Source organism: Canis lupus, chromosome 16 (genome assembly GCF_011100685.1).
Source record: "Canis lupus familiaris isolate Mischka breed German Shepherd chromosome 16, alternate assembly UU_Cfam_GSD_1.0, whole genome shotgun sequence".
Lineage (NCBI taxonomy): Eukaryota > Metazoa > Chordata > Mammalia > Carnivora > Canidae > Canis > Canis lupus.
In genome coordinates this window covers 36,864,375-36,891,704 of record NC_049237.1, presented here as the reverse complement: position 1 = coordinate 36,891,704, position 27,330 = coordinate 36,864,375, and the positions used below count along the sequence as shown (strand labels likewise).

At 48.9% G+C, this 27,330-nt stretch overlaps 1 protein-coding gene and 1 long non-coding RNA gene across 4 annotated transcripts in view; one reads left to right on the top strand and one right to left on the bottom strand.

The window, feature by feature from the left end:
• Positions 1-25,977, bottom strand: part of PRAG1 (PEAK1 related, kinase-activating pseudokinase 1) — a 58,360-nt gene extending 32,383 nt beyond the window's left edge. The window contains exons 1-4 of one of the 3 annotated variants that reach the window (XM_038560225.1): positions 25,742-25,977; positions 23,751-23,959; positions 12,543-12,962; positions 8,414-10,257 (exon numbers count right to left, since the gene is read on the bottom strand). In XM_038560225.1, the coding sequence (XP_038416153.1) occupies positions 8,414-10,257; positions 12,543-12,875 (2,177 nt within the window). In that variant the 5' untranslated portion in view covers positions 12,876-12,962; positions 23,751-23,959; positions 25,742-25,977. Of the gene's footprint in view, positions 1-8,413; positions 10,258-12,542; positions 13,034-17,182; positions 17,241-23,750; positions 23,960-25,741 lie in introns of those variants that run through there. The other 2 variants (XM_038560226.1, XM_038560227.1) reach the window with 2 other exon arrangements.
• Positions 25,978-26,006: 29 nt separating this feature from the next.
• On the top strand, positions 26,007-26,884 carry LOC111090316. Its single transcript, XR_005371550.1, has 2 exons — positions 26,007-26,274; positions 26,760-26,884. It is a non-coding gene; the product is annotated as an uncharacterized LOC111090316 (long non-coding RNA).
• The last annotated feature ends 446 nt before the right edge of the window (positions 26,885-27,330 follow it).

Sequence of the window (27,330 nt, the reverse complement as noted above, 5' to 3'; positions counted from 1 at the left end):
TCCTTATTTCTTGCACATAAGTCCTCTTTCTCCACGATTCAGTCTTTATGTTCATAGTTACTTCAAGTGCAAGAGGTGAGATCACCTTATGCCTCAATCAATGAAACACCTTCACACTGATCTTCATTATTTTAGCTTTTCCCTACATCCCCATCTCTACACTAATTCTCTACTTTCCCGATTGATTTCCTATTTTGGGGTACTCCCTGTATTTCCTTCGATATTTATCTTTGGATTTATCTTTTAAAAAGATAAGGTGTTACTTTATGTGTTTTCAATTTATATCATTACATTGTGTTATAGATCTTGTTCTGTTTCTTAATTATTTGCCTCAATACTAGTTTAAGGTTCATCCATGTTTCTGTATATCCAGCCTATGTCTGACTACTATTAAGTATTTCATTTGATCCTCATGACTTTTTACTTTTCTGTTTTCCTAGACACGAATAGCTGGGCTTGCGCCAACTACCTGCTACTGTGAACAACGTTGTGATGATTTTCGTTGTATATGTTCTCTTACTGAATTCTGTGTTTCTCTGAGGCACACACTGAGGAATGGAGATTGCAGGGGCAAAATGTATTCTTATATTTAATTTTACCCAATAACTCATATTAGCTCCACCTACACCAAGTCCTCAGGATTTAGTGATTAAACAACTGTCAAGACCAAGAAACTTCAGCCTCTGAAATGCAAGAAGAGTCTCTTTCATTACATTTCTCTGTTTTTATAGGAAACATGGACAGGCATTGAAAGTAGAATAAGGAGCAGGATCAAGGGGCTAGATTTAGGATTCGCTGGTCTCTGAATCAGAGACTATTTCTGATTCAAGTTTTGGAGAGGACATGAATATAGAGAAGGCATTTTGAGAAATTTGAAGGGAGGTCACGAAGTAAATGTAACAGATCAGTGAATATTTCTTGTTCTAGTTTTCTTAAACTTGCTCCTTGGGAAACACGCTCTTTCCCCAACTTGCACATCTCTGAAACAGACAGCCTAACTAACTCATCGCCAGTCAGGAAGACTCAGAAAAATTTTGTGTTCTATGTATCATGAAAACAATAGTTTAATTTTTATCTCCTAAATTTAAATTAATAATATTGAATTTTCATTTTTCATTTTCATTTTCAAACCACCTCTCTAAAAAGATTAAGACATACTTCCTGCCCTGACTCCCTCTCTCTCTCCCCCATCGGGGGCATAGAAAACAAATGATACATATCAAAGAGAGTAGGGCTAAGTGAACATACATTATTTAATGGGTAATAGACTTACTGGTAACTCCTACTTATTCAAATACGTATCTCCAAAAAGGTTAGAATTCATAGAATATTCATAATCACTCATTAAGAGAAAATAAAACATGTTGGCATTACAGTCTGAACTTTGAGCCTATAATCAAAGAGAGAACCATAGTCTGCCGAAGATTGCTTAGGACGGCCCGGGCTGTACAGAACGCAGATCCTCTCCCAGTGTACGGAATAGTTCTTGACCATCAATGATTTTGCATTATAGGTGGTAAAGTTTAGATTCCAAACCTGGATTGACAGATAGCTGGCACACGTGCCTACACTCTCCGCTGGCATAACCTGTGGACAGCATTAACTAATCATGGTGAACTTCCCTGCAGGAAGGGCACATGGTCTCCCAGTTTTCTACATAGAGCTCCAGGCTGCTACTCCAGGTGATTAGAACTGGTGTGGAGGATGCAACCGAATTGCCCTCATGGTTCAAGACTATGCTGTCACAGGATCTTCCTTTTGGGCTACGCATATTAATAAGAATTATTTTAAGTGACATCCCCATTATGACTAGTTTTAAAATTCCAAGGAATTCTCCCCTTTTTTTCCCTGATCTTCAAGGTCATATTACTTATTAATATATCAATTTATCCCAACTCTTCTTGTATTTATCCAACGTAGTTGTATTTTTTTCATTCACTTTGACTGCCATATGGAGCTCCTCAAAAAGCAGGAGCCATTCTGAAGGGCTTTCTATACTTCAGGAACATACTCCAGGGGTAACACTGCCAATTATTTGCCTAGGTTTTAGACTTCAGATAAGTTTTTATAGCACATGCATAAATGAGCACAAAGTGGCCGAAAACCAAACTCCCAGGAAGTCAGGGGATCATCTGACAGTGATAGGTACTGGACATTAAAATGAGTAAAAAGGGAAGGGTTTTTTAAAGCAGGCTTCAATCTGGAGGTTCCTCTTTTCCCCCAGTGAAGAACAGTTGTTTCTGTGAGTCAGCCTGTTAGAGAAGCACAGAGAGTAACCTAAGGCATTAAGCAAAAGCTCATCGAAGCAGGGAGTTTTACAAACCTGTATGGAAATAGTGTGAACACCCTTCACAACCAACAGTTTTAGGACTGTGCCCAAGAGTCCACATAAAGAAACAGCCTGCACTTCTAGTACAGATGAAGACGGATCTTAAACTCTGAAAGTTACCAGCTGCAGAAAGGGCCACTGACTATTTCTCTGCAGTTGGTCTATCAACCCTGATAAAAGGAAGTCCTTCCCTGAGCACACTGACGATCCTGACATAGTAACAAATTACTTGTACCACAAATAGAGATAATTTTTCACCAGATGGTGAGTTCCACACCCAAAAAGTAGGCTGGCCATTTTAGGAAAAAGTCCCTCTGATTGCTTGATGGGCAGAGAGGGGGCTCGATCATGTGGCCCGCCCTTGTGTTTTCCAACCCACCTGAGAAAGCACGAAAAATCCATTCCCAAGAGAAGTGAAACCACAGCTGGAATTCCTTGTGACTCACTGGTGGGGAGAAAAGTCCTTAGGTGATGACTACCTGAAAGGAGCATTCTTGTGACAAGAGAGGGCTGGCTCCACACTCCTGCTCAGCTTGAAAAATAAAAAAGGGCCAAGTATGAACCTAGTTGCAGAACTGAAATGTACAATCATTGGAGAGAAATTAATCCATGAAAGGATGCATTGTGTCTATATGCTGTTTGCCCACCTTGAAACATTAGTAATGATTAACTTCAGCTTCTTTTCCTGAAGGTGACAACGTTCTGTTGAGCAAGGCACAGAATTATAATGGGATGTCCAGTGAAAAATCAGGCCAGTATCTGTAGTTCCCCTCTGGGCTTTTCTCCCTCCTAATTCAATAATCCTTTATTGAATACTTACTATGTCCCAGGTACCATGCTAAGGCATCCTGTGGGAAAGTCAAAAAAATATATGAAATGTGGTTCCTGTACTCCTAGGAATTTACAATTTCCTGAGGAGAAACAAATATGGATCCAATTTAACGCAGTGCAAGACATACTGTGTAAACTGCCAAAACAGAGTACGGGGGCGATCCAGAAACCTGGGCTTCAGAAAGATACTGGAAACAAGAATTTAAAACGACTTGTTCCTTTCTCCATGTTTCCTGATGTGCAAAGCATAGTGCTTTTTGGAGGAAGTGAAATAAGCAGGGCATGGTCTCTACCTACAACTTAACAAGTATTTCTTGAGCATCTATTATGTACCAAATAGGCACCAAACAGGATACTATGCTATTACAGATGACTAAGCTTGCTCCTGACCTTCAAGGAGCACCTGCCTCCCTCCCACCCATCCTGCCTTTTGAAAAATAAATGGTTATCTATATACCTGTATTAAGCTTGATCGTGGATCGGGTCAAAAGACACTTAACGGAAGGACTATTCTTTCACTCCTCCTGGATGCCAAGCTGAACTTACCTCTGTGTTACCCAACAGAATGAGAATGTGCTGAGAATCCTGTTGCTATGATAACCAGTCTCATCAAAAGGAATCAAAACAGGGGGAGAGCCCTTGGTGGTCATATTACACACCTGCTGATTTAATTTATATCCACTCTACCCTCTACCCTTGGAGGCCTTAAGGGGCCTTAAGGGGCCTTAGTCACTGACTTTTTAGCACCTTCTACAGAGCATAATGGAAAGCAGGCAGTTAGTAGACATCTGATGAATTAAAGAAAGTGTCTCTAATCCCTAGCCTTAGCCATGGATGTATGCTCAAAAATGGAGAGAAGTTCCAAAATTGTGGTATAGAATACTGTTCAACTCAGTGATTTTTTTTTAATTACAGAATAGAAATAGAGGAATCAATTTTAATTCTCCCTGGTCCAGACAGCATCATTAGATGTCCAGTGTTTTCAAGTTCTATCCACAAACTCATGAGAAGAGCCAACTATAAATTTGCCCCTGGCAGGGAGCAGAACATAAACTTGCATTGCTGATGTGCTTTGTTTTGTTTGCCAAACTCCTGTGTGTCTATGCGGGAGTGATTTCTCTCCCTGAAGTATCCCCAATATTCATTCTTCCATGGATCAATTCGACCTCTGGCCAACTTATTTCAGCTTTGTCAAAAAGGTTAAACATGGTCAAAGAAGATTCTCGAAGCACACATAGTGCTTTCTAATACAAACTGTGATTTTCAAAATGCCACACAGAAAAGCCCATTATGTGTCAGAACTATGGGATTTCCCAGTAAATTGTTGCCATTGTGCCATAATCCACTGTTGCAGAAATCACCTCAAGAATAAAGCATCTGGAGATTTACTCAGATTGGATATGGAGGCTGGAGATAAATACCAATCTCAATTGCTCTATTTCCCATCCTTGGGGCTCACGCTGAGAGACCATGTTACCAAGAGACCACACAATGAAGTCATTTTGAGTCCTCTGGTTCGCCAAGTGGCCACTTCTGTGGACACAAAAGTGCTCCATCTGTGACTCTGCCACCACCTGTCTGCCGAGAAGCAGTGTGGGAGGGGGAGCAGGAAATCAAGAATGAGCAAAAGCCCAAGGATAGACTCAGCCTCTGCTCCTCAGAATCCCCACAGAAGAGAGGGAGAATTAGTTAAGTAGTGGGTTAAAATTACAATCAGCATGAGTGACAACTTCAAAAGTAAAACATCTCTCACTATCTTGGGGGAAACTCTTTTCTTTTGATTAGTCTCCCCTGAGGCCAGACCTTTGGACACTAAAATCATATAAACCTGTCTTAGTTCTTATTCACCTGCCGTGCTCTAACTCCTCCTCTGAGTGCAGGCCTCTCATTCTAATTTGGGGTTTCTCTGTGAAATTCCTGTCTGCACTAATCAGAGGATTCTCCCTCAACTGACCTTGTCACTCAAAAGCCATAAGTCTTTTAAAACCAGGTTTGCATCTGCAAAGAAATAAAAGGCAGAAATAAATTTGATTCTTCTGCATCTTAATTATTTCCCCAGGCACTGCCGCTCTCATTAAACTGCCTTAAGTCTTGAACGTGACATTTAAACTAAGAAGTCCATGCTCGTTCCCCCATAGGTTTGAGTCTCCTAGCTAGTGGGACCTGTCAACCCTCACCTTCGAAGTCTGCTCTCATTTGGGGCACTAAATTGACCCAAGGAGTCGGTGAGGTCCATCAAATCAGAGAGCCGGAACGTGCAGGTGGCTGCCTTGGCAGAAGAAGGTGCCAAGAGACCCAGACTGTGCCTCATCTGCTGGGAGCCACAGTGGGTGCACTTAAACACCTCTGAAGGGTACAAAATGGGCATTGAGAACCTCTCTCCTACATGGCATTAAAGCAAGAATTTTTCCCTAATGGCAGCTTACAGAGGGCAGTATCTCAAATGGATAGAGAAGCTACTGCCAAACATCCAAAACAAGATCACAGGAAAGTCAAGTCATTCTCAACATCTTTAAAAAAAAAAAAAAAAACTCTGAGCCACAGTCAGTTTTTTTAAAGCAGGACCACAGGCAAATCAGAAAATGATTCTTTGTTCTTCCATGATAGTCCAAGAAAGCAGAAGGATCTAAGCAAATGTAAGTGAAAAGTAACATTGTCCTGCATGAAACCACCCCTTTCTTGAGAGTATTAAGTGTATGTAATATACGTCATGAGATTCATTATTTTGGTTTGTAGGTGAGGTTGATTCTTAGGAATAGGACCCATTAACAGATGGGCCATGCAAAGAAATTTAGTTTTGAATATCATTCAAAGACTCCAACATTCTCCATCTTGGAAAATGGACATCAGTTTGCCATAGTTATAGTGTGGTACTGGTATTGGTCCTGGATCAACTGTGGGCTGTATTCTCATTAAGAGTCCAATGTGCCATCACCCTGACCTGACAGATTTGAAGACCGTGGGTTTCTGGCATTCTCTTCAGAGGGATTCGGTAAGTACTATGTTCCAGAATTAAAGTCAGCTCATAGTCCCAAGCCTGCCCTCTTATCTCTTCATGAGGGAGATGTGATGATGCAAGAGATGTCAGTAATGCTTAAAAAATCTTCCTCAAATGAAAATATATATGTTTTATTTTAAGTAGTACCAGGTGCTCCTTCCTCTTTTCTGAGTTCCCTTAAGCTAATTTTATTTCCCAGATTTTTTCCCCAAAAGTCCTGAAAATAAGAACTTTGTTTTTTGTTTTTAAGAGCTGGAACCCAGAAATTCTGAGATTCCCACCTGGTTTGAGCTTTATACAATCCAATGGTTTTATCATAACAAACTGGCCCCCAAAAATTCTGATCTCAACCCAGATGCTAATGCAAACCCTACCTGAGTCATGTTGCTGTGGTGACTGGGGTTTCTCGAAGCCCTTAACTCTTAAAGGAGAAGGGGATAGTCTCTTCTCCAAGGAACCAGGTGGTATTCAGGTGGCATGCCTAGGATTGGGCCAGGAGGTTCCGATAGGGTGTGGGTGTCCCTGCCAAAGCCAATAGCTCCAGGTGGCTCTTGCCTACATTATAACTAACCTCTCTACTGGATTCTGTTCATCTCATTTGACTCTTTCAACAACAGGGTGTTATAAAAGTATTGTTACTACCATCCAGTTGTAGGGAGGCTCAGTCACGGCAAGTGGCTTGCTCAAGATCACTCAGCCCACAGATAAGACAGATGTAGTATAAACTTGATTTTCTGATCAAGTTCAAAGTCTGTGCTTCCCACCAACCTACCCAGGCCTGAGGCAGCCAGATCCAATACCCATCTTTCCTCTCACATCCTATGCCTGCTAAAGTGCCCTATGAGTTTAGGAGCAGAGCTGGCCAGTACAACTGTGTAACCTTGGGAGGTGACTTCAGCTCCCTTCATCTCTTTGGCCATCTGTAAATTGGGGATGGTAATTCCTACCTCCTGTGGTTGTTCTGAGGATGAAATGAATTAATAGGTCCAATTCCCTTAGATCCGTGCCCGGCCCATAGTAAGCGCCATATAAATGGGAGCTATTCTTAGCTGCTGGATCCCTCATTCACTTGGGAAGTTGAAACTGTAGCCAAAAGGAGTCTGCAATCACCTGAGGATCTGGAGGATGTCTATGCCGCATGGCAGGTGGCCAATGCAATACCAGAACAAAGCAGTGGTCACAGAAAAAGCCCATGTTAAAGAGAATCACAGCCTGAGACGCCTTGATGTTCAAAGTCAAGTGTCACAGCTGCATCTCTGTGGTCAGTTCCCTGCTTCCAACATCAACCCGGAGGTGAATGAGCTGAAACAGAATCACTGGAAATGACACCACTAGAAAAAGTCTGTTTGGAAAGGCTGTCACTTAAACACATACACACACACACACACACACACACACACACACAAACCCAGTAGGTTTCTCCTTTCCCTGATAGAAAATCAGTTTTGCTCGAATAAGGGGGAAATTTTTTTTCCAGAATTTAAATTCCATGCACAATGCAATAATACCTTTAAAAAAGGTATTTATTTTCCTTGGGCCTTTGAAAGGTCCTTTAAACTGGCAGGAGATAGCAGTGAAGCAAGGAGAAAGCTGTGAGTTTCGGCATGCTAAAACGAACCACCTTTTTCTCCCCCCTGTAAAAACCCACATCTGAAGGTTACTGACCACGTGCAGAGCCTCCTACTATTCTGTTCTTGGCTCCAGGGCCTAACTGTTTCTGGAGCACACATTTGGCAGTGCCCATGAGCCTCCCCATCTCTTTGCCTTTCCAAATTGTGCAGCACAGCCTCCTTTGGCCTTCTTTTGCGTGTTTAAATAAATGGAGAATCTGAGTGTTTCCCTGAAAAAGCCTGCTAGAGATACTTGAGAGAGCTGGGGAGGAAAAGAGGACCAGTTTATAAAACTATGAGCACCAGGAAGGGAGGAAGGGCTTGGCAGTGCTTCTTGGAAAGATGCATTTCAAAAAGCCAATCCCAGGCAGGGCACCGCTTGTAGGGCTTGTAGGTTTGTTTGCTCAGCACAAACACCAGCAACTCAGAAGCGCATATAAAAGGCACAAGGGAAAAAGAAAAAAAAAAAAAATAAAAAAAAAAATAAATAAAAGGCACAAGGGCCTTTGGGCAGATGCTGGTGCCCCAAGTGCAGGACTCAGAGCTTGGGCCTGAGGGCTTTCAGTAAAGGGGCACCAGCAAAGGTTTCTGGAAGAGCCCCTGGTCCTCCTGGACAAGCCCCGAGTTACACACAATCACACTCACCTCGACTTTGGAGGCGGTGGAGGAGGTGAGAACACCTCAATCCCACTTCTGTCCTTGGGGAACTCAAAGGCAAAAGAGGCCGACTTGCTCATCCCAGTCCCGACTTTGCTGCTCTGCCCAGAGGAGCCGTCCGTGGGGCGGAGCCGGTGCCAGGTGGAGGAGGTGGAGGGGTCTGTGGTGCCATTCTCTAGCTCTCTCCCCCAGCTTTGACTCAGCAACTCTTGCTCCACCTCCTCCTCTTCCTCTATCCGGCACTGACGACTCCAGGCCCCAGTCTGGTAGCGGGGCCTCCTCTGGTCCAAGGCCGAGGAGGTGGCAGCAGGCAGGTGGCACCGGACAGAGTCACTGGCGGCAATGCCGTTGGCCCGGCAGGAAGAAGCAGAGTCGGTGGGGCCCCTGGACGAAGCCTGGGGCCCAGTGCCACCAGAGGAGCTCCCCTCGCTGAGGTCAGACAGTGGGGAGGCCGACGGTGACACTGGGGACCCTCCGGGGCTACTCTTGGACAGCTTGGGCGGAATGGCAGGCTTCCCCTTGAGGCTGTTCTCACTCGCGTCGGGGCGGTGGCTTTCTCTGGAGCTCAGCGCCTGCCCGGCCGACACCTCCTCTTCGCCTGCCTCAGAGTCCTGGCTCACAGGCCTGCGTGGCCACTGTACCCCCACCGCAGAGTCGGGGCTGCTCAGGTAGATTGTCCGGTGGTCCTCCTCTGGATGGGCTGCCATGACTGTGATGGTGGCTGCCACCTGGGGAGCCATATCTGGGCCTTCCCTGTCCCGGCCCCAGCCAGACGCCGCTTTCTGAGCCCAGGTGGTAGCTGTCCGTACCTGGCCCTGACCTTGGCCCTGGCCCCGAGCAGCCGCTGCCTGTTCCGCTGTGGCCTGTGGCTTGGAAGGTGCTGGAACCGCCTTCTTCCTCTTGGTGCTCTCGGCATAGATGGGTTCAGGCTGTGCAGCCTCGCTGGGGTGGGCTGCAGGCTGGGGCTCCCCAGGCAGTCCGAGGCACCTGCTGGAGGTCACCGCGTGGCAGCCGGAGTCCTGCTGCTTCCCTGGCACGGGCTCCTTCATGAGGGAGCAGTAATCGCTGTCAAGATGGGGGGCGAAGGGGCTGCTGGCCCCGCTGCTGGCACTCCCGCAGGAGAGGCCGTCCGAGGAACTGGCAGCCTCGGAGGTGAGGGACAGCTTCTTGGGGCCCAGGCGGGGAGGCTTCTCCGCTGGGCCCTGGCTGCAGCACTCCCTGGGGAAGCTCAAGCCCCGCGTCTCCTCGTCGGGGGGCCCCGCACACAGTCCCTGCTCCCAGCACAGCGGCGGGCAGTCCCCTCTGCCGGGCCCGCACCCAGAGCCCTCAGCCTGCGGGGTGTCCGCCGCCACGGGGCTCGCGGGGCAACAGTCCAGGATGGAGCAATATTCTCCCCCTTCGCTGTCCCCTGAGGGTGAGCACCGCTGATCGCTGTCGTCCAACGAGGGCAGGGACTCCCGCAGGGGCTGCGCCGCCGGGCAGGGCCCGGGGCCCTTGTGGCAGCCGGACGTCGTCCCAGCAAAGGCGGCCACTTTCTGGCGGAAGCTCTCCTGGGTGGAGGTCAGCTCTTGGTAGGAAAACATGGGTTTATCTTCTCGCCCGACCTTGTCACTGGAGAAGCTCACGGGGTGGAAGGCAGTGCTCCGCTCGCCTCGGGCCTCCAGGCTGTGCAGGCCGAGCATGGCATAGGCGGGGGGGCCGCGGGAGTGGCCCTCGCTGGAGGCGGCGGGCCCGGGAGCCTTCTGGACGCCGCGGAAGCTGCCCAGGTAAACTATCGGCACGTCGTCCTGCTTCGGGAGGGGCAGCTTGCCGGGGGCTCGTCTCCAGATGACCTACACAGCCCCAAGGTGAAAAGACTTACATTAGACCTTGTCAGAGAAAAAAGGAAGAGAGAGAAAGTGAGAGGGAAGTGCCATGACATTGTCAACGGTCTTCTGTGCTGCCGCGAGGAAGCTCTGCAGCACGCCTACCTTCTGATCTCCCCACAGACTCTCTTCATTCGGGGGCACCCCTGCAGCCAGTGGGCTTCCCAGACACTGAGCTGCGCTTCCCACCCGGGGGCTGTGATTCTTTTGGCTTAAATCTGAGAGGTGGGGGCAGGGGGAAACAGAACTCTAAAAAAGAACATTCGGCATCTCCCTCAAAATTGCCCGATGAGATAGATTTTCCTAAGAGCTCTGAAAATGGAGTTTTGAGTGTGGTTGGATTTTTGTTTTACGTTTGTTAGTTTTTGGACAACGGAGTCGCGGTACAGTCCTAAAGAAACCAAAGTCACGGGGCTTTTTAAGACAGCTTGGGTGGGTGTTGGGGTGGGAGAGTGAGGGGCGGTTTCTGAGCTGGGTCCCAGCTCCCTTGTTGGTCTCTGGGCCACGCCAAAGAGCTACTCCCCCTCCCAGTTACAGCCAGTGACCTCAGCCTGAGCCTGCTTAAGTGGCTGGACTAGTTGAGCCATGAGACAAAGATGTGGACTGGCCATGGGGCACCTGGGTAGCTGGCTCAGTCGGTTAAGCATCTGACTCTTGATTTCAGCTCAGGTCATGGTCTCAGGATCCTAAGCCCGCATCAGGATCCATGCTGAGCACCGAGTCTGCTTGAGATTCCCTCTCTCTCTCTCTCCCTCTCCCTCTGCCCCTCCCCTCATTGCGCACATGTGGGCACTTGCTATCTCTCAAAGAAAGAAATCTTAAAAAAAAAAAAAAAAAAAAAGATGTGGACTGGTCCTTCCTATCCCTAAAGTCATAGTCTCCTTGTCCTTCCTTTCTCAAGTCTTCCCCTACCCCAAAACTTTTAGAAGCAGCCTCGAAGTAGGGCTGGCATCTGCTTCCTGTCAAAGATGACTCCAAACTGAAGGAGTCCCTGGCTTATGTCTGTGAAGACTAACAGTAGTGAGTGCAGCCTAGTGAATGGGTGTAACCAGCTGGTGACAAACAGAGCAGTTCTGAAGGGACATGGAACTAAGTGCAACCACAGGAAATGCCTCTCTCCACTTAAGCCTCCTCCAAATTAAAACTGACCTCTGATTTCACATAGGCTCAAACACCCTTCCTGATCCACACAGCATGATGGTTTAGGAAAACCAGAATAGGCAAAAGGGTCAAACAAGTCCCAAGCAGTTCTTGGATGTCCTAGACTTACAGCTTCCTAGACCCTTCTAGAGGCAGCAGGCTCTACGTGCCCTCTAAGTAATCATACCTTTGGAAGGGTGACCTGTGGGATGAGCAGAATGGTCTAATCTCTAAGGGATACAATTGTCTCTAGTGATCCCAGGTCAAAGCTGCTAATATCCAACTGGAAATATGAACCCTGGCTGGGAACTGGATATGGAGGAGTTACTGCTAACATTTTAAGTGTGATCATGGTCTTGTGGTTACATGTCTTAGGAAGACTTTATTTTTTTAAAGATGTGCACAAATGATGTGATGTCTGGGGTCCGCTTTAAAATCACAGGGAGGGGGGACGCCTGGGTGACTCAGCAGCTGAGTGCCTGCCTTCGGCCCAGGGCATGATCCTGGAGTCCTGAGATCGAGTCCCATATCGGGCTCCCTGCATGGAGCCTGTTTCTCCCTCTGCCTATGTCTCTGTCCCTCTGTGTGTGTGTGTGTGTGTGTGTGTGTGTGTGTGTCTCATGAATAAATAAATAAAATCTTTAAAAAATAAATAAATAAAATCACAGTGAGGGGAAGGTGGGGCTGGGGGCAGAGAGGAAGCAAGACCAGGTCATGAGTTGATTGGTTGACCCTCATAGTGGAAGGCAGCGGATGCAGGCCGTTTGTTAAGCAATCGCTGCTACTGCTGTATGTATTCTAAATTATCAATGAAAAAAGCTTTAAAAACTTGTTTTTTTTTAAAGCTACATTTTTGTGTGCCTCTGCATAAATAATTAATGCACTCTCCAGTTACACTTGAGGGACTGGTGAGGGGTCTTAGCCTGAAGGGACAGATGGAAAGGAGGGCAGATATGAAAGGAGGGCAAGAGTCAAAAAGGCGCGGTGGTGGGGCCAGCTGACGGGAGCCCAGTGGGAGTCCTGCCCTAACAGCCCTCCCTGGCTGCCCGCCAGCCCTCAAACGCTACAAGAGCAGCCCCTGTACCAGTGCCACAGGGGTTAGTCAGCCTCACCTGCGAGACGTCGGCGGTGCTCAGGTTCGCCTCTGTCCACACATCAGAGGCATCTGAGCTCATCATGGTGGGCTTCACAGCGATCGTGGGCTTGGAGTAGGGCGAGCTGTTCACCCCTTCATCGTCCGGGCGGCAGTTCTCGGGCCTGGGGGGCAGGCGAGGCGGAGGGGGCGGGTTGCCTGCTCTGGGCTGGGGATGGCCGGCCGCCAGCTGGTGGTCACTCCTCAGGCAGAAGCAGTTCTTGCAGGACCCAGGCTTCCAGATGTGCTCCACAAAGTCGCTGCACGCGGACATTTTGGGGCTCTCGGGGTTCAGTCGGAGGGCCTGGTGCATCTTGAGGCGACAGTGTGCTGGTTCATCTTGCACTCAGCTCTCGGCCGTGGTCGTGGGGGAGGCAGATGTGGGTCACAGAGCGGCTGCCTGGAACAGCAGAACACTGACCTGATCAGAGATCTCCCGGACCCGAGGCTGGCTGCATCACCAGCTAGAGTCTAATCATTGTAATGGGGAGTAGAACCAGGGTGGGGGGGGGGGAGGAGAGAAAAAGGTAAAGGTTAGCATATTCGATGTATTCTGAGGCCTTCACCTATTTGTCATAGGGCTCTTAGTCACTCTCGGGTGGTGGTGTGGCCTTATCAGAACCTATAAAAAACTAAACACAACTCTATTACATTTCAGGCCCGAGAGCTGAGGTTTGGGGGCTGTGACAGGAAGAAATCACACAGGGTTTTAGATGAGAAACCTGCACAGGGTTTTAGATGAGGATCCATGGTACTGCAGAGTGGTGCACCAAATAAAAACGATGGCTTCCGGAGGCTAAGCCACGACTTTTCACCAAGGGCTGTGTGAGTGGGCAGGGAGGCCTGGACCCTGAGACCAGCACTGGAATCCATACTTCTGGCCAGGTGGCCACTCAATGGATGAGAAAGGGGAGAGGTGTGGTGCGGGCCTGCCCCCAGGGGAACTGTGTCAGGAGGTTTGGCATCTTGGGAATCTGCCCTCCTCCTCTTACTTAATGTACGTTATTTAGCCCAGCGCTCAGTGAGGTCAACAGAGCTGGGGCTGCAGGCCAAGGGGGAAAACAGAAAGAGAAATGCCTGATTACCACAGCCCTGTGATCTATAGCAGAGGGAAGAGATTATCACACAATTATTTTTTCCCTACAATAGCCCTAGGGGTAAGGCAGTCTGCTTGTTGCAAGAGTTGTCTCTGACAGTCCAGCCAGGAGCAGAGTTTGCCCAAAGAAACTAATAAATCCAGCTGTTGGAGATGAGCTCAAAGGGTTGCAGGTATTAACCAATTAGCCTGAGTAACACCCCGGCAGCTGGCCATTATCCCCATTTTACAGATGGAGAAACAGTGGCAATGACATAAATGAAGACTTGTGCACAGACACAGGGAGTTTGCTGGTGCTGGAAGGCGAGGCCAAATGTGCTGGCAGCCTTGACTCCTCACGTCATCATCCGTTATGCAGAGTGGCTGGCCATCACCTGTTTGCTGCTCATTGTTCTTTCCTCATTTAAGTGAACCGACCTCCCCATAAGGAAACTGCTCTTGAGAAAATCATCTTTACAAACCTCAAGCGATCAGATTCTCATCAAAAAGGGAATTCTGCCCTGGGGCTTGCTGTCCACTTTCCTCCAGCAAGAACTTGCTCTGAGGCTGATGCTGTCTAAACACTCAACAGGGCTAAGCAGGTGGAATGAGCCAGGAGCCCATTCCAGCATCTTTGTGGGGAGTGCTCTCTTTCCAGTGTCACACACAGAGACAGAGGTGCTTGTTCACCGAGCACCAGGAATAAATTTGTCTCTTTTCCCTCCGAAGTTCGCCAGGAAGCCACTGCATGGTGAAGCTAACCGAGCACTCTGAAATCAAGTCAAGTGTTTGCCCTTCGGCAGCCATCCGTAGGGTCTTATGCATCCCTGCCCTTAAGAGGACTGTGGGTTGGGTTCTTCTTCTCCCTGAAACACACCCAAGTAGTAGGTTCATGGCTCACCAAGTTCCCCAGAAGAGGTCACTAAGCCTCAACAAGCAGAGGAGGAGAGCATGGATTTTTCTTCCTTCCCACAGCCTTGAGCCACAGACAGCTTGAGGCTCTGCTGCTAAATTTTGGAAGGGGGTTGGGGGGAATGGAGGAAGCTCACTGGTATTCAGAGAGCAAGTGTCCACATCCCTGCCCCAAGGTAGGGAGTTGGTCCTTCCTCAGAATGCTGTTGGCTTCCTGACCACAGGGAAAGAGAGGCTCCCCTTTACTGCAGGCAAAGGCTCTGGAGCCCCCTTGATGGGATGGGGAAAGAAAGCTTAAAACCCCCATACTGTGTGGGCCTTTCAGGTTCCTGCATCTCCTTATAAGGCTGAGCTATCCATAGGGGTGGGCGTCCAACCACTTCCTCAAGGCTACCACAGATTCACAAAGAAGCAGTCTGGGGTGGCCACAGTTCATTTCCTCCCTAGCCGGCACGGAGAGCGCAAACTTGTCATATTTGCTTGCTACCAGAGGTCCCCATCCTTTGTCGCACGTGGCCCACAACAGCCCTGGGACTTTTGAAGTGGGCTCCGGGTTACAGAGCTGTGGGAAGCTTCCCTGCAGAACCCTCACCAGCTTGTGTACACTCTCAGCGCTCCCGTGCCCAGCTCTGAAATTCTCTGACGTGGGCACAACTCTCGGTACGACTGACTGCTCAGAGGTGCAAAGGTTTTTAGGGGAAGTCTTTGAATAAGACAACAGAATGAAGCGCTAGCCTTCCACCATCATTGACTCACTGCATCCTGTTCAAACTGGTTTCTCAGTCACAGCAAACAGAATTTGCCATCATGTCAAGCCAGAAAAGATTCATTTCCAGTTCTGTCTAGAGAGCTCTAGGCCTGGAATTATCTCCTATTTGTTTTCAGTGAAAGATGGTGAAAAACTCAAGTGGCGCTCACAGAGAGCAGCGCTGTGCTTCGCCTACCAGTGCCAACTCTCCACAGCCTGGGAATGGTACCTTCCTGCCCACATTCCTTACCTCGGAGGGGAGGCAGCCCTCAGATTTATGCAAATTCCCCCATTTCAGTGGGAGGCAGCAGGGTAAGATTAGACAAAGATCCTGGCATTCTTTATGATCCAAGTCCTGATAAAATATCTTTGCCTCTGCAAACTTCTGCACTAGATTTGTGGCCACAATTTGCAAGACTGAAGTTGTCAGACACACTCCCATCCCATTTCAAAAACAATCTGAAGACTGGTGGCCAGGTCCGTAAAATTAAATCTTTTTGGCTCAAAATTCCCCCTCACACTTGCGTCAAAGGTTGTTCATGCCTTGCCCAGAAGTGACCGAATTCCAGAAAATACTCATCCAATAAATATATACGCATATTAATTTAATTGTTTTATATATAAATATACATTGTACACACAATATGTAATACAGAAATTAATACATATAAAAATTAAAGTAATGCAACACTGGAAAAGAAAAGTACGTATGGGAAGTGTCTGGATTTCAATACTCCACTGGCAGGGGTTGCCCAGGAGAAAGAACAAAGTGACAGCCTTAACACACCTCCCCAACACTCCCCTCCTCCTCACACACACAGACGATGTCATGATATTCGCCCAACTTTTCATTTTTTCCTTCTCCAATGCTGTGCAATCCAATCTCAGCGGTAGGAATGTGTTTCCAAGGGTGAGACCTACTACAGTCTAAAGGAGCAAGGAGAGTAGCCGAATTCCACGGGAGCCCATGATAGCAAAGCAGAAGCAGGATTTCCCAGGGCTTCCTGTCAACTCTCCCTCTCCAAAAAGGGAAAAGCTTGCTACCATAGCCCAGGCCAGGGATCCAGGAGGTCCGCGCAACCCGACTCTGCCCTGATCCCATTGCAAAACTCCCGGCCCCTAAGTGCTTAGGGCTTTCCCATCCAGCTCTGCAAAGCCATGCCCTCCGCGGCTGAGATTTACCTGGGAAAAATAAACACAGTAAGCCGGGCCTGCCTCCATCCCCATTTACGGGACCTGAGAGTGGGGAGAGGTGCAGGGGCTCTATTTTCCCAGCGCGTGTGCGTGCGTGTGTGTGTGTGTGTGTGTCCGGCTGGGGACACAAGCAGCACCGGCAAAGGCGAAGAACGTGCCCCCAGTACGCCTTCCAGGGGGCTCAGCCCGGGCTCCGAGGCCGGCCTCTCACCGGGGCAGCCCAGGGGCGCCCACCGCACCCCGGGACCCGGGTCCGAGCAGCCCGGGCGCCCCGCCGCCCGCCCCGCGGCTCCCGCGACCGTCCTCCCGCCGCGGCAGCGGAGCCGTCCCCGTGAGCGACCCGCGGGGCGCTGCAGCCTCGCGCCCCAAACGCACGAGCCAGACCAAGGGGACCGGCTGAACCCGCGGCTCTCCCTCCCCGAACGCGAGGCGTCAAGTTTCCCCGTCTTAAGAAGCGCGACCCCGAGTGAATCGAAAGCACCCGCGGGCGCCCGCTGCACCCCCGAGCCCGCCCCGGGGCGCACGCGGTCCGGACGCTCCACCCTCCGCGGGCGGGCGCCTGTCACCCCGGGGGGCGCCGCCAGGGGGTCGCCCTCCCCGCGCCGCCGCGCTCGCCTCCCCGGGCGCCTCTCTGCGGCCACGTCTGCCAGACAAAAAGGGACGGGGTCTGGCGGCAGCGTGGCGGGCTCACCTCGGGGCCGCGCTCCCCCGGCCTCGCCGTCGGTCGCCGAGCCGCCAGCCGCCCCGCCGGGCGCCTCGGAGCATTGTTTGCAGAGGGAGCGCGCGCGGTGCGTGCCCGGCCGCGGGCGGGTGTCCTCTGCCGGGCCCGGAGGCCGCCAGGCCGGCCGGCAGCTGCGAGCGCGGCTCCGCCCCCTCCGCCTCCGGTTACGCCGCCCGCCCCGCGCCCGCCCCTGCCCCGCGCCCGCCCCGCGCCCGCCGCACCTCCGCAGCGCCCGCCCCCGCCCCCGCCCCGGCCCCGGCCCGCGCGCCCCGGCTCCCGCCGCCCCGCCCCGCCCGCTCGCTCCGGCCGCCAGGCCCCGCCCCCGCCCCCGCCCCCGCCCCCGGCCCCGGTCCCGAGGGCCGTTAGAGGGGTCCTGCCTCCCCTCGCCCCCGCGCCCCGGCGAGACCCCGGCGCGGGAACCCGCAAGCGCGGGGCGGGGCGGGGCGGGGCAGCCCCGCGGGGCAATCCCGACCCCTCGGTCCCGGGACGGAGCCTCAGGCAGGTTCCTGAAGCCCCGCGAACTTTACTTTTCTGTTTGTGGAATGACGGGCTGGGCCGGAGGGAGCAGCAATTCAGGGCTTCGTCCGCCGGCCGGGATTACGGACACCTGCGTCTGCAGTGTCCCGGCTCCACCGAGATACCCCGAACGCGACGTAGGCCCGGGGCTAAAGGAATCTTCTAACAGGGCAGCCTACCGCGGACTCAGCCCCCCCCCCCCGCAGCACCCCGACCTGGGCGCCTGCCTGGGTGGCGGCGATGCGGTGACACGGAATAGGAAGGAGAGCCCAGGAGGACACCCGGGGCCCCCCTCTCTGCCCCTCCGGCTCCCCGGAGACGTAGTGTATTGTAGCCCCAGCCAGGTCCTCCGGCCTTCATGCTCAGGGATGAGCCTGCGGGCCTCCACCCCGCTAGACCACGAACACTGGGCCCCCCTGGAGATTCTTGTGCTTTCCCTGAGACCCGGCAGTGACCGCTGAACTGAGAGGATGGGGAGGCGGGTGGAGGGGAGACAGGGAGAAGACCTGCTTTTGAGGTTTGGCGTGGGTGGGAGGAAAGGAGGAAGGTAAAGAGATAGAAGGAACGCTTCCTCGTGCCCCGACGTCCGGATTTCTCCTTAGTATAATCGAATTGAGGGGAGACAGTATAGAGGGATGGAAGGGGAACTAATATTGGTTAAGTACCTAGGCTGCACCAAGCCACCCCATGAGAGGGAAGGCATCCCCATTTTAATTTTTTTTATTATTATTTATTTATGATAGTCAGAGAGAGAGAGAGAGAGAGAGAGGCAGAGACACAGGCAGAGGGAGAAGCAGGCTCCGTGCACCGGGAGCCCGACGTGGGATTCGATCCCGGGTCTCCAGGATCGCGCCCTGGGCCAAAGGCAGGCGCCAAACCGCTGCGCCACCCAGGGATCCCCGGCATCCCCATTTTATAGGGAAGAAGAAACCTGACGCTCAGGGGACCACAGAACTTGCCGGGCGCCCATCAGCGCCACCGCGCTAGTGCTGGGATGGGAAGCCACAGCTGCGCGGCGCCACTGAGGGACAGTTCCACCTCTGCGTGTGCCCTCTCCACCTAGAGGCAGTCCGGCCCTATTTTTCTTTCTTCTCAACGTGAGAGGAAACCACGTGAACAAATATGGAAGGAAAACTCTGGTCAGCCTCCCTGAGCGTCAAAACCAAAGTGGCAGGCCTTTCTTTACTAAGACCCAGCAGGGAGGGGGATGCTGATGAGCAAATAGGTATGAAGTGGTCGGCGCTGGAGAAAGACAAAAATGACATAAGAACGTGCATGCCATTCAGTCACAGTGGGAGATGGCCTACAGTGGGAGATGGCCTGGGGTTCGAGAAGTTCCTGGTTCCCATGACTAGGGCTAGATGTGTCAGTCCTTCCTCTGTAAGGGCTGGGTGCCGACACCCACCTCACAGGATGGAGCATACAGAAGCCATCCACTTTCCCACTTGATTTTCCTTTCTCTACGTAATTTATCCGTGATCCATAAACAGGCCGAAGAACGTAATTATAAGAAGCAAAGGCACCAGTGTGACAAGATTGGCAGTTTGGTGGCATGGGACAGCAATTGAAGGGTTAATTTAGTCTTTCTGCAAAATAAACTGTGTTCCCAAGTGTTTTGCTGCGCTCACACAAAATAAATGCATTATACTGTAGCTGCTGACATACAACGTGCATCTTTTTATGCCAGCGACATGGCCTTAAAGATGGCTTCATCTTGCCTAACGAAAAGAATCAAAAAATACTTCAAAAGACCCACTTAGAGCCACATAAAATACCCATTCTCTTAGGCGGTGCTCCACCAGTGACTGTTAAGCATGTTATCTCCTCAGTAAAGCTGCACTAAGCTCATGCATTTTAATAAACAATTCTTGCTCGAACTTCCAAACTGCCTCCTGCAATGCAGTGCCATTTGTGTGTGCACAGCATTCTGCTTCTAGCTACTTATCAGTCCATTTCATGACACTTTTAACTGCAGGGCTTGGGTTCCCTGATAGAGATCAGACCTCTACGAAGGACAGCGATTCCCTTCGGGGTTTAGTCTCTGAGCACCAGTCTGTATAAGAGAGCCGTTAAATTGGGGGAAATTAGGACAAAGGCCGGGACGGGTTGTGCTTTGGGGTAGGTAAGCTGGAGTCATCTGAAATTAGAAAGGCAAAAGGCAGAGTGAGGAAGAGTATACATTAAAATATACTGAGAAGATGTGAACTGGGGTGTTTGAGGGGTTAGACGGTGGGAAGATTGGACCAAAGTAATCCCACAGAGAGGCGTCTCTCCCCTTAAAGGGAGAAAGGCGTTCAGTTCTAGTCAACAAACGTTTATTGAGCTCTTTCTACTTAGGAAGTGCTGGATGAGGTCCCATGGGGAAGATATAAGGTCTGTGAGCGGGAGATAATGCCGGGGCAGTGGGGGCTCAAAGAAGGAAAGAATAAACACAAAAAGTGGCTAGGGGCTTAGGAGGATGAGAAGGATTTCAATGTGTGGACAGTGGAAACTTTCCAGACTGAGAGAATGGTATCCACAAGGGAATGGTCATGGGAGAGGGGGGAGACTTTGCAGAGATTTCCCGTCCAGTCTGGCTGCAGCGTGGTTATAGAAGATGAGGCTGGCACTGTGGTGTGGGACTGGCAGGAAGGGCCTGGCTGCCCAGGGAGCCAACGGGCCAGCATGGACTTTTCTGAGCCAGAATGACGTCATCCAAGTTAGCTTTGCATTAGCCCTACCTGGATCTTCTATCCCAGATAGATTAGGAAGTGGAAGAAGAGGTGGGAGACAGGAGACTGGCTTGGAGTTTCCATCTCTGGTCCAGAAGGGAGGCAAAGCCTCCCCAGGGGCTTTGATGAAGGAGGCAGCAGTGGGAATGGAAGGCAGGGATGTGCGATGGAGGGTTTTGAAAGATGTGAACAGGTACATCTGGAGACTAGGGACTTATTAATTCACTGAGGGTAATAAGATACTTACAAATAATAGCCTACATTGTGGAGCATTCACTCTCAAGCCCTGTGTGCCAGAGGATTTGCATGCCTTCTCTCACATAAACCTCACCGAAATGCCCAGGTAGGTGCTGCCATGAGGCAGAGGAAGGAAGCAAAGATACGCACCAGCATTTGAGCCTCCAGGGACCAGTAGTCTAATGGTACCACTAGTACAAGTAGGGAAATTAGGGCGTTTAATTTGTGGTCTCTGGAGTCTGGTGTGTATGGTCAACTGGTGAAGGAAGTCATCCTGACAGCTGTGGTATGTGGAGCCATAGAAAAAAAAAATGAAGGAGGTTGGAGAAGAGATGAGATGAAGAGGTCGAGGGTTGGCCAACACAGCAATCTAGAAGAGGCCGTGGAGACAAGGAGCATAGGAGCCTCTCTTTGAGACCTTCTTTAACCCGGAGTGGTGTAAAGAGGGAGAATAACCAGGGAGGAGGTGATAGGAAGGGAATCCCGGTGGCAGTTAATTGAGTGAGGTGGAGAGTGTCTGAGACCAGCTTAAACTCTTAGTTACTCTCTTTAGAGCAGCAAGAATTTCCAGTGGACCCCATGGAAAAAGGAAATCAGGGGAGAGGAAAACGAGATGGGAAACACGGTCAGGGCTGTCATTTGGGAAAGGGGCATTTAACAGGGGAAGGTGGATGGGCCACAGATGAAGTAGGATGGAATCCTGGGAAGCCATGGGCAGGTGCCCAAAACCACCATGAAGAGGATGGGGCAGGGAAGAAGGGAAGGAAGAGGGTCTTCCGAAAATTTGCCATGGGGAGCTCATCTGAGTTCTGTGCTGCGGGAATCTGGTAGTGTCAGCGAGCCAGCCAGAGGTCGGTCTAGTGAGCACACACAGCCCTACTCCCCGCCTTATTTCTCCCCGAGTGATAATCAGCTCTTTGGGTTGCCAACCCAACTTATGTCTTTCTCCTCTGAGCTGTGGAAATCTAAGTAACCTTATCGGTTAACCCCTGTCCTGTGATTATGGCACCACATCCTGGGAGCCCATCTTTTAAAAAAACCTTTTTTCAACCTCCCATCCTCCCCCCCTGCTTTAGTCCCAGGCAATTCTCCACAGGATAAAGCATTCACAATAATTTACAGTATCATATTCCAAGCACTGAATAGATTTTTCCCCCAAAACTGAAAGCTATTATTTAAATAACTGCTGGATGTCAGAATCTCAAACCGCATGGGACTAAGAGCCAAGGGTTCAAGATTGTTATGATCTTCCTTTGTGCCCAAGTGCCACAGAGCTCAGATGTCAAGTGTTGAAGAAGGAAAACACTTTCTTTTTTCCCTTTTATAGCATAAACACAGTTGGATGTGCATTCGGTGATGGATATCTTATTACAAACCTCATTTTTATCAAAATGCTACTGTGATAGGTTGAATTATGTTCTCTCACACCCCCTCCCAAAGATATATTGAAGTCCTGACCCCAGTTTCTCAGAATGTGACCTTATTTGGAAGGAGCGTATATAAAGAGGTAACCAGGTTAAAATAAGGTCATTAGGGTAGTCCCTAACCCAGTGTTATTATAAGAAGGAGAAAAGAGACAGACCCCCCAAAAAGGAAGAGGGTGTGAAAACAGAATGGGAGAAGAGGCCATGTGACTATATCGATGCATCTAGGAGCCCAGAAGGTCAAGAATTGCCAGCAAACACCAGAAGCTAGAAGAAACAAGGGGTTTTACCCCAGAGCTGTAAGAGAGAACGTGGCTCTTGCCTCCACCTTGATCGCAGACATCTAGCTTCCAGAACCTTGAGACAATAAATTTCTGTTGGTTTAAACTGCTGACTTTTTGGAGTACTTTGTCATAGCAGCCCTAGGAAAATAATACAGTTACTAAAATGAAAACGTGCCAAAGAGTGATATACCTACTGCTTCTAGACAGAAGATAAAGGTTTTCAAAAATCAACATGACATCCAGGAGACATGTTAATTAATGTCCAGTAAGGATATAAGGCCAGACAGTTTTCCGTAATGAGGTCAGCGTGCCCCTTTGTTTAACTTGCCCGAGGAAGAAAATAGTCATTCTTTCACTGAGAGCTTCCTCCTTCTTCAGTTTCAGGGCCCACGGTTAGGGGAAAGTCTTGGTTCCTTACTCGTGTTGGCATTTGCACGGTTGAGAGACTCTACCTCCGCAGCCAGGCAGTATGAATAAAGATGTACCTCAAAACCCATCAGTGAATTGTTCTGATACCACACAAACTTCCAAAGATGTTGTTCGTGGACAGGATAGATCATCCAGGTCTGATACTTCAGGAACCAATGGAGATACTGAGGTCCTCAATCACTGACATGACTTGCCCAAGGTCTCCTGAGACATTTCATAACCTTGTTCTTCTGAGCTTTCAAGCTGTTTGGTTTTAACGTGGCCTCACGGTGAGTTAAGGGTGTGAAAATGAGAACTATTTGAGGAATTAATCATGACTCCCACTGCTTGGCTTTCTGACTAAGCTGGAGCCAGGGCTGGAAAGAAGCAAAGTATTTTACGTTAGGAAGAGTCACAAAGAAACAAACAAACCCATTTGAAAGATCTGCTTGGTACCCTAAGGAAAACCTCCGAATGGTACAGCCACTTTGGAAAAACAGTTTAACAATTTCCTAAAAAGTTAACCATAAATGAGTCTTATGACCTAACAATTCCACTCCTAGAAGCCCACCAAAGAGGAATGAAACTCGGCACATGCAAAAGCCGGCACACAAATGTTCACACAGCATTATTCATAAGAGCTAAAGAGAACCAACAACCCAAAGGTCCCTCAACTGGAATGGACAAGTAACATGGTCTGTCCATACAGTGAAATACAGGATCCAGTAATGAAACAATAAAAGCCTGATACACGTGACAACACACATGAACCTCAAGAAGGATATGCCAACTGAAAGAAGCCAGACGCAAAAGATTACCTAGCGTATGATTCCATTTATATGAAATATCCAGAAGAAATAACTGGATAGAGATAGCAGAGGAGTGGCTGCCTGGGGTAGGGAGGAGGAACAGGGTATGGGAGTGGGGAGTAACTGTCAATGGGAACGGGGGATCTTACTCCAATGATGAAAGTGCCCCACAGCTGCATTGCGCATCATGATCGTACAACTTGAAAAACGGAGTAAAATTTGTTGAATCAGGATGCCAGGGTGGCCCAGTGGTTGAGCATCTGCCTTTGACTCAGGGCGAGATCCTGAGGTCCTGGGATTGAGTTCCGCATCAGGCTCCCTGTGGGGAGCCTGCTCCTCCCTCTGCCTGTGTCTCTGCCTGTCATGAATAAATAAATAAATAATAATAAAAATAAAAATTATTGAATTGTATAGTTAAAAGAGTTGAACTTTATGGTATGCAAATTATACCTCAATGAAGTTGTTTATGAATAACAGAAAGAGTGGAATATGGCTCAGCCTTAAAAAGGATGGAAACGAACACCTGGGGATGCCTGGGTGGCTCAGCGGTTTGGTGCCTGCCTTTGGCCCAGGGTATGATCCTGGAGTCCCGGGATCGAGTCCCGTGTTGGGTTCCCGGCATGGAGCCTGCTTCTCCCTCTGCCTGTGTCTCTGCCTATCTCTCTCTGTGTCTATCACGAATAAATAAATAATCTTAAAAAAAAAAAAGAAACAAACACCTGCTACACATACATGCATGAACCTCACAGACATTAAGCCAAGTGGAATAAGCCAGTCACAAAAGGAAAATTGCTGTATGATTTCACTTTATTTGAGGTCCCTAGAGTACTCAAGTTCATGGACACAGCAAACAGAATGGTGGTTACTGGGGGCAGGGGAGGAGTGTGAGTGGGAAATCATTGTTTAATGAGTACAGTTTCTGGTTGGGAAGATGAAAAAGTTCTGGAGATGGATGGGAATGATGGATGGACAGCAATGTCAGTGTGCTTCATGCCAGAGACTTGAACATTTAAAAAAGTTAAAATGGCATATTTTATGTCATGTATACTAGATAATTGGGAGAGAGATTGAGAGAAATACCTGTTTCTGTGAGCAGCCTATTTCTGAAAGATGACACAGGTCTAAGAAATCTCATCTTTTTTTTCTCTTCTGTTTTCTTTTCTTTTCCTTCCCTTCCCTTCCCTTCCCTTCCCTTCCCTTTCCTTTCCTCTCCTTTCCTTTCCCTTCTTTTTTTTTTTAAGTAAGCTCCATGCCCAGCACAGAGCCCAATGCAGGGCTTGAACTCATGACCCTGAGATCAACCCAGGAGCTGAGATCAAGAGCTTGATGCCTAATCAACTGGGTCACCAAGCACCCCAAATCTCATCTTTAAGTCAATAAGCCTTAGTCATTCAAAAAAACAGTTTTTAAACTCCAGTAGGAAATAGATCGATCCGCAATTCTATAAAGTTGCAGAAACTCCAGGCCTATTGCTACCTGATAAATCATGGATGAGAAGACATCACATCCTTTACAGTTCAACCATTCCACTGCTGAACGTCCTTCTCCCCTCGTCACCCCTCAAGGCAGCTTCAGTTTTGCATCTTACTAGGCCAGTAGGCTTCTGAGTGTCCTGACCTCTGCGTTGTTTTTGTTGACTTCTACTGGAAGGCTTCTGTGTAACATTATTACCTCTGAGACCTAGTTATCATTTGCCAAAACCCAGCCACATGAATGTCATTACATGGACTGTATCTTAGGGGCTTTTACTTAACAAAGGTAAGCCAGTGTTCTGAATCGAGTTTGTCTGAGAAATGTTCGATGGTGGAAGAAAAGAAAGGTTTTTATTTTATTTATCTGAAAAGAACTCATCATTTACTATCTGCTGTAAAGTTTTGTAAGCCGGCTGAGAAACAAACTGTTTCCTTTGTTAAAGTGAGGTGGTCTCTTCTCTTTTCCTTCTTTTATTCTTATGGTTCTCATAGGAGATATCCCACAAAAGGATTGAAAGACAATCTTTTGGACACTTAGAGCATTTTACTAATAACCAGCATTGGCCCTTCCTAGGAGTAAAATCCCATTTTGGTACAGCACAAGTAACTCTGGGGACATCTCCTTTCTCTCCATGGTCCACACATGGTGAAACCAAAGAGAATCTTACCCGCTTCCTCCTTTCACGTTTCTTGAGAGCGTGGAGTGAAGGGACAGATGGGGCCTGGTTTCTGTGCTGGATGGGGTAAGGTGACAGCCGAGCAAATAAACTTTCCTATCTAGGACCTGTAGGTACCTGCAACCTTCTTTCAATTTCAGGCCTATGTAATTGCCATAGATTATCTATAACCTGACAATCCAACCCCAGAGCCTTCTCCAGACACTGGCCCTTACTAGCAATTATTTCTCCACAAGTCATAATGTTCTAGAACTAGAATTCTCGTGTGGGGAGGGCTTGCATAGTCAGAACAGTCAATCATCAAGTAGAGAAGACTAGAGGCAGAAGCAAGTGGTTTACTTATTTGCCAGATCCTCTGTTTCAACTCCCAGACAGCACTGCCCACCCTTATCACCCGTGCTGTACTTGGAATCTCAGGATAATCTGCTTGTGGATTTACATCCCTAACTGGTTCTGACCTATGCAGAGGGTAGCTGAGAGGCTTCAGGAGGGCCCCTCTATAGAATGCCCAGTGGTCACAGAAGGTAGCAGAGTCACTAACCTTTGCATGTGACCAATGAATGGGGGAAGGGGACCACCATGTCTAGAAAGGGGGAGGGGATGAAAACCTTCAACTAATTTACTGGAAAGCCCCAGGCCTTGTTAAGGAGGCTTTAGGATAATAGCTCTTTTGACTGACTGTTCAGTTTTTTCCCCTTTTAGAAGTGGCAGTGGTGGCTGGCAGGGAGACACATGTAGAGAGCAGGGCAAGAAAGGGGTCAAAAGACACGTGATGGGGCTGATTAACAAGTAGGCTTTTTAAGCAGTGGCCAGGGGACACCTGCAGCTCTTCCAGACTTGCTGGCCCAGTAGGGGTTGTTTGAATGAGAAAACAGCTTCCAAAAAGATGTAACACAAGAGCATAAAAGGAAAAAGAAAAATGTGCATTTGTGAGATGAGGGAATTGTAGAGTTTTATCTCTGATTCTTCTCAAAAGAAACCTTTTATTATCTAATATTCCCATCCGTAGGTCAAGGCTCACAAGATGAGGAGAGGACTCATCACCAGGGCACGTTGCTGGTGTTTTGCTCAAAAAGGAATTTGCTTTCAAACAGACATGCATTCACTAATCTCTTTTCTTTAAAAAAAAAAAAAGAAAAAAAAAGAAAAAGAAAGAAAGAAAGAGAGAAAAGAAAAAGAAAACCACAAACATAAAATCTCTTCCAACTCAGCTGACTGAGTCCAAGCGGGGATGACAGCAACGTTCACTTGCATGATCCCATAGAGCTAGTATCCAGAATGAAAATAAATGTGACTTTTCAAATCCGGGCATAGTGTTGCTTTGTTTGTAATCCAATTAAAGAATAAGCACTACAATGTTATTGTAGGACAGAGGAGATAATACAGAGTTCCACATTTTGGGGGCTGTAATACAGCAAAACTTGTCCTTGACAGATTGGCACCAGTATTTTGAGAAAGCCAGAAGGGGACAGTTCCTGATTTCCAAGGGGCTGCACTGAGTGTGGTGGCAGGTGGCAGGGAGCAAAAGGACAAAATCCCCATACCTTCCATAGTTAACTAGCCCAGATCTGTACCAGATG